Source organism: Coturnix japonica, unplaced genomic scaffold (genome assembly GCF_054131305.1).
Source record: "Coturnix japonica strain WE unplaced genomic scaffold, WE-NBRP24 Scf061, whole genome shotgun sequence".
In the NCBI taxonomy this organism is placed as follows: domain Eukaryota; kingdom Metazoa; phylum Chordata; class Aves; order Galliformes; family Phasianidae; genus Coturnix; species Coturnix japonica.
Genome location: NW_028188964.1, coordinates 759,912 through 770,720, shown reverse-complemented (window position 1 = coordinate 770,720; position 10,809 = coordinate 759,912). Strand labels below are relative to the sequence as shown.

Below are 10,809 nucleotides of genomic sequence, written 5' to 3'. Positions count from 1 at the left end.
TCCCTCTGTGCATCAGGCCCTCAAAACCTCAGTGCTTCCAGTCCAGCCCTTTAGTACCACAGTTCACGGCACTGTGGGATGGCCTGAGTGGCCAACTCACACTCTTGGCCACCCTCCATCTCCCGTGGCTCCCACACCAACCCCACAGCACCACCCACACTAAGCCCTGTCCCACAAATGCAGCTGCTGCCGCTCAACAATTCTTATTGGCTGAAAGCAGGAGAGTTGAGAGATCCAAAGGGGTTGTGAGATCAGAGGTTGGGGCTGGAAGGCAGAGCATCTGCAGCTTTCGTTCCTCACTGAGTCCTTTCTATTGGGAAAGGAGATGGAGGGAGGTGAGAAGATGGAGGGCAGGGATGTGGGGTAGGAACCCACCTTGATGCTGATGTCACGGCTCCGTGCCTGCAGCTTGTTACCTGGGACTCAGCCGTGTCAGCACGTTCCTCTGCCTCATCCAGCATGTGCTGTGCCCTGGGGAACTTGGCCAAGTTGGCCTGCTTGTCCTGTGGCTTAGCCCCGGTCCCCACCCCAGTCCCCCCCCCCAAACACCCACCCATCTCAGCCCCGCAGCTCCTCCCTCCCCCCAACCATCCTCGAGGCGGGCAGAAAGTTATCGACATCTCTTCATTGAATGATCAATCCCTAATTAAAACCCTCTAATAGACATCAGAGTTTAGGGGTTTTTAGGGTTTATTAGGGTTTTTTATGGTTTTTAGGTTTTTTTAGGGGTTTTTAGGGTTTATTAGGGATTTTTAGGGGTTTCTAGGTGTTTTTAGGGGTTGCCATGGATTTCCAATTGGTATACGCAGGTGTATTCCGCGTTCCCCCAGTTGCTGCGTACATCCATTTTAATCCTTTTGTAGGACTGAAGGGGCTTCTCCTGCCAATGCAAAGAGGAGAGGCTTCGTTATGGGCCGGAGGGGGACCAGTGCCCCATAGTGCCCCATAGCTCCCACTGTTCTCCCCATAGATCCCAAAGCATCCCATAGATCTCATAGTGCCCCATAGCTCCCACTGTTCGCCCCATAGATATAGGTAAACCTAATACAGAGTCAATGATTTCCTGGAATTCTGATCCATATTCAATAGTTGTTTACCATGCAGACCCCTCTCTTGTTATCACCCATCTTATAAGTGTGGGAATCAAATGTTGTTTGTGCCTTTAGAACAAGAGAAGAATCTTTTCTTTCAAGGTCTCAGTATATAAGTGAAGCAGTTTCTAGTTATTTCAAGGTCTCAGTATACAAGTGAAGCAGTTTGCAGTTATTTCAAGGTCTCAGTATACAAGTGAAGCAGTTTTTAGTTATTTCAAGGCCTCAGTCTACAAGTGAAGCAGTAGCAGAGGAGAGGCTTTGTTATGGGCATGGGAAGAGCCCCGGCACAACAAGTGCTTCCAAAGGCTTGCAAAAGGGACCCCACGGGAGTCGGCCATGTTGGAGAGCAGAGGGTGGGCAGGAAAGCTCTTTCTTCCCATGACTTGCAGGCAGCCCAGCCTCCCCCCTTGCACTTGCCATACCTGAACGTGGAAGGTCTGCGCAATATCTCTGTCCACGTCATAAACATACAGTCCCAGGAGAGTTTCCCTTTCGTCCTCATCCACTCCCTCAAAGACAAGAGATGATGGCGGTCACACTTAGGCAGGCCGTGCCATAAAGAACACACTGAGGCCAAAGGTGGGAGCCCTTCCAACCCTCCCTGTGCTCTGGTAGGATTGGAGCACAACGGAGGGCGAACCTGAGTCAGGGCACATGGAGCAATTGCTCCCAGCTGCTCGGCCACAAAGAGCAGCAGAGGCCTTTGGAGACATGGAACCAGCCGAGGGATTCGGTGCCCTCAGGCAGGATGCCGTGCTCTGCGGCAGCCCACCACTGAAATTTGGGAGCTCCCAACTGTATGGGGTCGTATGGGGCTCTGTTGGGTGTCTACCGTGTGGCTCTATGGTGCTCTATGAGCTCTTGTGTGGCTCTATGGGGTCTTACAGGGCTCTATGTGGTAGTTATGGGGCTCTGTTGGGTGTCTGTAGGGCCCTTATGGGGCCCTGTTGGGTGTCTGTGGGGCACCATGAGGCTCTTTGGTTCTCTATGAGCTTCTTGTGCAGCTCTATGGGGTCTTATGGAGCATTATGGGGCTCTATGGGGTGTCTGTGGGGGTCTATGGGGTCTTATGTTGCGGTTATTGTGTTCTGTTGGTTATCTCTGGGGCTCTATAGGATTTCAATGGGCTCTTATGGGGCTCTATGGCAAAGCTTTTTCCTCGGGGGCCTCCAGAAGCAGCAGCAGGCAGAGACTTACCAAGATGGCAAAGTCTCGGGGGCACTGTTGACATCCCCAGAGGGAGACACCGCCTTGGAGACATGCCACATGGTGAAAGCTGTGGGCCAGATGTTCTCCGGCAGCTGGATGACGGCGTGGCCCTGCGAACCTTGGAATGCCCAGCAGTTTCCAACAGAAATATCAGGCTGAAATGAGAGAGATGCGTCCATCAGCAGTGAGGCAAAGAGTCGCGAGAGCTGGATGCTGGGCAAGGAGCACAGAATTTGTCTTCTGTGTGGGCTGCCGTGCTCCCCGTAATGGAACGCTACTCAAGGGACAGGAGGGGAATATGCAAAGGTTTGGACAACAGCTCTGGAGTCAACCGCCTTTCTCTGCTTGCCCAGAGCCGGCGGGGCAGCCCTCCCCAGCATCTGTCAGCCCAGCACCCTCCCAACGCTGGTGTCAGTGATGTGGGGAAGAGTGTGGGCTGAGCAGAGCAGCTGGGCCAAAGGAAATGGATGTGCAGCCAGAATGGGGTGAGGATGGGGGGAGGGAGAATGGGGGCGAAGGGTTGGGGGTAGGAAAGACTGGGGGAAGGATCGGGGAGGATGGAGGGAGGAATGGGGAGGATGGGGGGGAAGGATGGTGGAAGAAAGGGAGGGGAAGGATGGGGGGGAGAAGGATGGAAGGAAGGTTGGGGAGGGGGAAAGGATGGGGAGGGGCAAAGGATGTAGGGGGACGGATCCTGGGAAGGAAGGACTGGGGGATGGAGGGGGAGCCCTTATGGGGCTCTGTGGGGTGTCTGCGGGGGGAGGGGGGCGAAAGCAAGGGGGGGAAGCCCACAGTCAGCACTTCTCCTGCCATACCTGCAAGAGGGTCTCAGGGGACTTTGCAGAGGAAAAGAGGGGAGAAAGCCGGCCTTTCCCACCGTAACTCTTGGTTGTCCTCTCCACATCAACAGTGGCACCTGAAACAAAGATGGACAGACGTGCACTGGGACAGCCCAGAGACAAGCTGAAGGAGTGAATGCTCATTCCCCAAAGCTCTTGGCGGGGCTCTGGGGTGCAGAATCCCTCCCGCTGTGTATGGGAACTGCTGAGTCCCGGCCTGATGCGCTGATTGAGCACCTGGGGAAATGAGTCGGTCAGCCCTGGGAGCAGAGTTGAAGGGTTTTTAAATTCTCAGAGATGGGGGCTTTAGACGGGATGTGAGGAGGAAATTCTTGACCCCCAGTGGGCGGTGAGGCCCTGCAATGTGCTGCCCAGAGGAGCCATGGATGCCCCATTCCTGTACGCGTTGGAGACCAGGTTGGATGGGGCCCTGAGCACCTTGATGAAAAGGGTGGCAGTCCTGTCAGTGGCAGGGAGTTGGACTGGGATGGTCTTAAGGTCCCTTCAGACCTCAGCCATCCTAAAGCTCTATGAGATAAGTGTGACAGGAAGCAGAGCTGGGCAGGTTTTGGGGAGTGCCAGGCGCAAGTTGAGGGTAGTGAAGCTGTCTACATACCCAGGGATTTCAGAACTCAGTTGGGCATCAAGTAGCTGTTTTCCACGACTTTCTCAATTGCATGCTGTGTCAGCTGCAGAATTTCCTGGCAACAAACAGGGAATGGAGAGACAGCAGTGAGCACAAAGACAGGAGATGGATGTGGCCCAGCCAAGGGGAACTCATGTCTCTGCACAGAGCACTAATGCCGGGGGCGGGGGCCACATGGATGGTAAGGAGCCCAGCGCCTGGACCAGCGATGGCGGAGCTGAGATGTTACTGCTGCAGGGCCTGGCACGGTGGTGTGGTGCCAGGCCAGCTATGCCGCGGGCGGATCCACCTCCATGGGTTCATCTGGAGGTGGATCCACCTCCATGGGCTCCACAGAGGGGGTCACACGGCTGGTCCAGGTGTGATGGGAACGGGCTCTCTTGCCTGTCTGCTGCCTGATGGTCATGGCGGGCCCCCTCCTCCTCCTCTTCAACCCTGCGGTCCCCGGCTCCATCTTCCCACCTAAATCCTGCGAGTCTTCCAGCCTCGCTCTCTTAGCTTCCCACATGACTGTTAACGGTCGTAGCTCTCAGAGGTGAGTGCGTTGCGTGGGGCAGCGGTGACCAAGGTGACAGCTGTGACATGGCCAGGGTTCTAACATGGCGGCCGCACTGCTGGCACTGCTGGCACTGGCGTTCCACATGGTATGAGGAGGGGGCTGGAGGACAGGGCACAGCACGGGAGCCAGAAGGCACTGCCTGTGCCCAGCGGGCAGCCCTTCTTTCCGGCAGCAAGAGGCCACAGACGAGCTGGCCCTGAGCAAAGGGCCCTCGGCCTCCTTCATCCTCCCCCTCCTCCCACAAGGGAATCTCTTGGCGCTGCCATACGCAGCACGCAGCACCACGTTGATCTGATGGGGCTCCTGAGCTCAGCGCCAACAACAGCAGGCTCCAAAGGGCACCTGACTACGCCTGCCTGCTGGGACACACCAGCTCTGCTCTCCGTGTTCCAATCCAGAGCCTCTCCTTGTAACACCTCCGACTCCATTTGCATCCACTCACTCTGATTACGTTCCACGTCCACACATCATGTTGGAACACACACAGGGCCACGCTGCCTCACCGACCCTCAGTGGGGACCCACAGCCGTACAGCACCATCAGCACAGCAGAACCGGGCCGTGCTCCTGATGCTGCCGCTTGTCCAACCTCCCTCTCGCTGCCCCCATTCTGCTCAGGCAGCCAGTCCCAGCAACAAACACCAGCACAGAACTGCAGCCCCGACTCGTCCCGCTCACTGACAGCCAGAGCAAGGACATGTTACACACCTTCCTTCAGCTCCGATCACCTTCCCGGCGCCACCATGCCGCCATGGCCCAGAACTGCTCCCGCCGGCACCAAGCGCTTCCTGCCCCTCCATCCCCCGCTCCTCCTTTCCCTTCACTTTCCATCCGCACTCAGGACGCAGATCTCAATGGAGGTGGCTGCAGAACATCATCAGTGCAGGCAATCAATGGCTCGTGCTGCGCTTCACTGCCTTGTGCTCCTCACTGACTGCTCTGCTGTGCCCTTTCCTAACCCCGCAGGATCATTTGCTTCTGTCTTTAGTGAAAGGGCTCTCCCTCAGGAATCCCAGACCCTGGAGGTTGATGAGAGAGTCCGGGGAATGGGAGATTTCCCTTTAGTCGGGGAGGAGGTGGTCCATGAGTGCCTAGGAAACATTAAGGTCGATAAATCCATGGGACCTGATGGGGTGCATCTGCGGGTGCTGAGAGAGCTGGCAGAGGTCATTGCTGAGCTGCTCTCTGTAATCTATCAGAGGTCTTGGAGAACTGGGGAGGTGCCTGAAGACTGGAGGATGGCCAATATCACTCCAGTCTTCAAAAAGGGCAAGAAGGAAGACCAGGGTAATTATAGGCCAGTCAGCCTCACCTCTATCCCAGGGAAGGTGATGGAACAGCTTGTGCTGGATGCCATCTCCAGACAACTGGGTGATATGGAGGTTATCAGGAGTACTCAGCATGGGTTCACCAAGGGGAGGTCGTGCTCCACCAACCTGGTCGCCTTTTATGAAGATGTCACTAGGTGGGTGGACAGGGGGAGGGCGGTAGATGTAGTCTACCTTGATTTCAGTAAGGCTTTTGATACTGTCCCCCATGACATCCTTATAAAGCTGAGGAAGTATGGGATAGATGAGTGGACAGTGAAGTGGGTTGAGAATTGGCTGACTGGCAGAGTGCAGAGGGTTGTCGTTGGCGGTGTGGTGTCTGGATGGAGGCGTGTAACTAGCAGTGTCCCCCTGGGGTCTGTACTGGGTCTGGTCTTGTTAAACATCATCAGCGACCTTGATGAGGGGATAGTGACCACCCTCAGCAAGTTTGCTGATGACACAAAGTTGGGAGGATTGGCTGACATGCCTGAAGGCTGTGCTGCCATTCAGCGAGACCTGGACAGGCTGGAGAGCTGGGCAGTAAGAAACCGGATGAGGTTTAGCAAAAGCAAGTGTAGAGTCTTGCACCTAGGGAGGAATAATTACATGCACCGGTACAGGCTGGGGGAAGACCTGCTGGAGAGGAGCTCTGCAGAGAGGGACCTGGGTGTCCTGGTGGACGACAGATTGGCCATGAGCCAGCAGTGTGCCCTTGTAGCCAAGAAGGCCAATGGCATCCTGGGGTGCATTAAAAAGAGCGTGTCCAGCAGGTCGAAGGAGGTGATCCTCCCCCTCTACTCTGCCCTATTAATGCCTCATCTGGAATATTGTGTCCAGTTCTGGGCTCCCCAGTACAAAAAAGACAGGGATCTCTTGGAGAGAGTCCAGCGGAGGGCCACGAAAATGGTGAAGGGCCTGGAGCATCTCCCCTATTAAGAAAGGAAATGCCTTGTCCAGAAGCAAGCAGTGGGCTGGAGAGGGCACCAAAACGAAACCCTGCTTGCACCTTTCCCTCTCCTCATTCCACATGCTGACATTTATTTTAAGAGCAAAAACAAGACTACAGTGAAGAAAGCTCCAGAACAACTCAGCTACTTTATTCACCCCCTTCTCTTTCCACTACAGAAGATTCTCAGAAAACCTCCAAGAGCCACGTTACTGCTCTGCTGACCCTTCTCTGGGATGCATCAGTGCGCTCAGAAATGACTGAGAGCAACACATGCACACAGACACACAGCAGATCCCTACACAACCACTTCACCACTAGGAAACAGCATCAAAAAGCAGCTGGTGGGAAAAGTAGAAGTGGAAAGCGGGCATGGTGAGAGAAGTGCTTTGGGCAGCAAGGAAAGGCCATCTGAAGCTCCTGGGTTAAGTCCCTTCTGCAGAGGGTGTCGGTGATGCCGTCTCCTTTGCAAACTGTTCCTGCATGGGGAGAAGCATTGGTCTCCCTCATTCCTGGGCTCTCCAGCATTTTGAGGGTCTCTCCTGCTGGGGGTTTTCCCATGAGAAATGAGGCACCAGCCCTGAGAGAAACTCTTCCTGCAGGAGATGCACTCCTAGTAGCTACCTGTCCTGTGGACTGCAATGTTTAATGAGAACTGAGCTTTGCATGAAGTTCTTCTGGGAGTGTGAGGAGCTCTCTGCTAGGCACAAAGCCCTTCTCACACTCAAGGCTTCCTGCCATTTCAGCTCACTGGTGCAGACATTCTGGTAACACAGCAGATGGGATTCTCTGAGGGAGAGAAAAGACAAGTTCCCAGGCATCTCCCTGCATGCAGGCCTGGCCAAAATGTTCTAAAATGTCCGACAGAAGCTATGGTCTCTCTCCTGTGTGCATACGCTGGTGCATCTTCAATTCAGAACGCCTTTTGAAGCTCTTCCCACACTCAGGACATTTATAGGGTTTCTCTCCTGTGTGTATGTGCTGGTGGAGCTTGAAATTAGAACTGTTTATGAAGCTCTTCCCACACTCAGAGCACTTATATGGTCTCTCTCCTGTATGGATGCGCTGGTGGCGCTTCAAATGTGAACTGCTTATGAAGCTCTTCTCACACTCAGAGCACTTATATGGTCTCTCTCCTGTGTGGACCCGCTGGTGCACCTTCAGTACTGAGCTGCTTTTGAAGTTCTTCCCACACTCAGAGCACTTGCAGGGTCTCTCTCCTGTGTGGACACGCTGGTGCACCTTCAGTTCAGAGCTGCTTTTGAAGTTCTTCCCACACTCAGAGCACTTGCAGGGTCTCTCTCCTGTGTGGATGCGCTGGTGGCGCTTCAAATCAGAACTGCTTATGAAGCTCTTCTCACACTCAGAGCACTTATATGGTCTCTCTCCTGTGTGTACACGCTGGTGGATGGTGAGGTGGGTTCTCCCTTTGAAGCTCTTCCCACACTCAGTGCACTTGCAGGGTCTCTCTCCTGTGTGAATGCGATGGTGGATGGTGAGGCTGGAACTGTTTTTGAAGCTCTTCCCACACTCAAGGCACTTATACGGTCGCTCTCCTGTGTGGACACGTTGGTGTATTTTGAGGCTAGAACTATCCTTAAAGCTCTTCCCACACTCAAGGCACTTATATGGTCGCTCTCCTGTGTGGACACGTTGGTGTATTTTGAGGTTAGAACTATCCTTAAAGCTCTTCCCACACTCAAGGCACTTATACGGTCGCTCTCCTGTGTGGACACATTGGTGTATTTTGAGTTTAGAACTACCTTTCAAGCTCTTCCCACACTCAAGGCACTTGTACAGTCTCTCTCTTCTGTGGATACACTGGTGGGAAGTGAGGCTCCCACTGTCTGTAAAAGTCTTTCCACAGTCAGAGCACTCAGAGGCTCTCTCTCCTGTGTACATGCACTGCTGGCCAGTGGGGTGGAGTCTCCATTTCATGCTCTCTGCAGAATCACAGATCTCATAATGCCTCTTTGCTGAGTGCGTGCACTGTCGGCTAGTGATGCTGGAATCCAGTTTAAAGCTTTTCTCACACTCAGTGCATGGATTCTGCTTTTTCATCTGGCACACATCCTTGCTCCTCATTTCCTCAGGCTGCTTTGGACCTATGTTGGAGTCCACTGGGTTCCTCAGTGTCATTCCCAGACGCTTTCCCAGGGGCTTCTTGATGTGCTCACCCTGACCTTGCTGCAGGACTTCCTGGACATCCCTTCTGATTTCTTCCACAGAGATGCGATTCCGCTGCATTTCCGCTACACAATTTCTCTGCGGAACCTCCTTTGTATTTTTGATCCCATCAGCTGCTGGATGACAGAGGAAATGCAGCAATAGCACACGGTGCCCCAAATAAAACACAGGCAGAGAAGGCTCTTACAGCCCCAACATTCCCCTTCCCTCCACCACCTCACCTGGGCTGAGGTCTCCTGGCATGGTCTCAGGGCTACGCACATCTGGGATCCAGGGGTCTTCCCCTCCTTCAAGCAGGGAGATCACCATGGGCTTGGGGGCTGGAAGTGGAGCTTCAGGGAGAGAAACAGGGAACAAGAGAGCATTTCCCTCATGCTGGCACAGTGCCTGTTCAACAGTTCCACTCTGTGCCCCTCCCCAAGGAGAAACCACCATTTATGTCTAAATGACACTGTGCCTACAGCTTCCCTTGGAGCAAAGAATGTTTTGACATCTCTGAACATTGTGAAGGGATATTTTTTCTTTCAAATTAACTTTACAACAGCTTATTTGTTTTCTTACAGTCTACCAGTGGTCAAGGCATCAAAATGTTGATGGCAATTGCATGGAAAATCCTCAATTCCATAGCAGTAACCAGGGATTCATCTGTGAGCTGGAGCTGGTGGCACCAAGCAACACACAACACAAGGGCTGGTTTTCTCCCTCCTGGCTGATGCCTGCTTGCCAGCACTGACTCTGTGGCTTTGATCAGAGTGCCGTGCATACTAATCCCTTCTGAAACTCATGCTTTTCAGTATCTCCTTTCTTGCTGGCACTGTGGTGTGAGTCAATATGTAGCTGCATGGTGTTTATTCAAGGCCCGGCTTGCAGAGGCTCATTCTGCACAGCCAAAGGTGCCCTAACGAGGAGGAAAGGCAGACAAGCTCTCACCCAGCGAGGCCACACACTGGTATGTCTCCAACATCACGTCCCGGTAGAGCTCTCGTTGCACAGGGTCCAGCAGCGCCCACTCCTCCCTGCTGAAATACACGGCCACCTCCTCAAAGCTCACGGGCTCCTGCAAGCAAAGAGGCTCCTTGCTGGGAACAGCCAAGGCCCAGGCAAGCAGCTCGCACAGGACAGAACCTCACACCCCAGCTGCTTTTCTGTCCCCAGCACACACACGCTGGCTGAGGGCACCTCCCTCTTCCCCTGCATTCACATCCCTGGCCCCTTGGCCTCTCCTGCCTGCTTCCCCAACCCCTACCTCAACTGGATGTGCTGCGGCCATTTGCTGCTCTCCTGCAGGCTGGGATGATCACGGCTGGAAGGCAGAAGTTGAACTGGAGCCTGCAGAGAGAAGAGAAATGGCAGGGGAGCTGTGAGGGAATGCAGCAGTCCCAGTCCCAGCTCAGCCCTTCTGCAGGGCACTGCCCAGCCTTGCAGAGGAAGACAATGAGCTGCAGCACAGGAAACAGTCTGGCTCAAAGAGATGAACCGTCACAAAGCTGTTTCAGACTGGGAGGCTGAAACAACTGGTAGCTGACACTTAGTTCAACAGCTGAGACTGAGAGGGGACTTAAGACAAAGCACGGCAAGGAGGCAGTCATCTTACCCCAAAAGAGGGAGCAGCCCAAGTGCCCCTCCAGCTCTGCTGCACAGCAGCGGGCTGCACCACAGGACCTGCCCTCGAGCAGGGCTGTTTCTGCAGCTCACACCTGCACAGAGATCCCTTGCAGCTTGACATCAAGACTCCTTCTCAATACAGATCTTCTGTATGACACCCGTGGTTACTTTGGAGCTTTCATGTATTCTCTAAGGTTCTGTCTTAGAGGGACTGTGCACGTATGATTCCTTCCACACAAAGCCTTGACCAAGCTTGGGACTAGGAGAGGATCCAGCCACATCCTAGCTCCTTACCTCTGTGGTCTGAAGACATGAGAAAAAAAGGGGAACTACTCTGAGCCTCGTGACTCAATGGGAGGGCCTCCTGTAGGTGTGTGCGTAACCCTACCCTCCATGCAGTAAATAACCAAGTGTA

General features: G+C 54.0%; 2 protein-coding genes across 3 annotated transcripts; both read right to left on the bottom strand.

Moving 5' to 3' along the window:
- Nucleotides 1–672: 672 nt before the first annotated feature.
- Nucleotides 673–3,378, bottom strand: LOC146751857 (klaroid protein-like). 2 transcript variants are annotated; one of them, XM_085533545.1, is made up of 4 exons: nucleotides 3,119–3,378; nucleotides 2,292–2,458; nucleotides 1,517–1,603; nucleotides 673–880 (listed from the first exon to the last, which is right to left on the bottom strand). In XM_085533545.1, exons 1-4 carry the CDS (start codon nucleotides 3,284–3,286, stop codon nucleotides 763–765), a joined length of 540 nt encoding a protein of 179 aa, XP_085389671.1. In that variant the 5' UTR covers nucleotides 3,287–3,378; the 3' UTR covers nucleotides 673–762. The 2 variants fall into 2 exon arrangements, with proteins under 2 accessions (XP_085389671.1, XP_085389670.1); XM_085533544.1 differs by lacking the exon at nucleotides 673–880 and having other exon boundaries at nucleotides 1,107–1,603.
- A 3,354-nt stretch (nucleotides 3,379–6,732) lies between these two features.
- On the bottom strand, nucleotides 6,733–10,272 carry LOC146751856 (uncharacterized). The gene is made up of 2 exons (XM_085533528.1): nucleotides 9,720–10,272; nucleotides 6,733–9,121 (listed from the first exon to the last, which is right to left on the bottom strand). The coding sequence occupies exon 2, from the start codon at nucleotides 8,847–8,849 to the stop codon at nucleotides 7,473–7,475; it is 1,377 nt and encodes a 458-aa protein (XP_085389654.1). The 5' UTR covers nucleotides 8,850–9,121; nucleotides 9,720–10,272; the 3' UTR covers nucleotides 6,733–7,472.
- Between the last annotated feature and the right edge of the window lie 537 nt (nucleotides 10,273–10,809).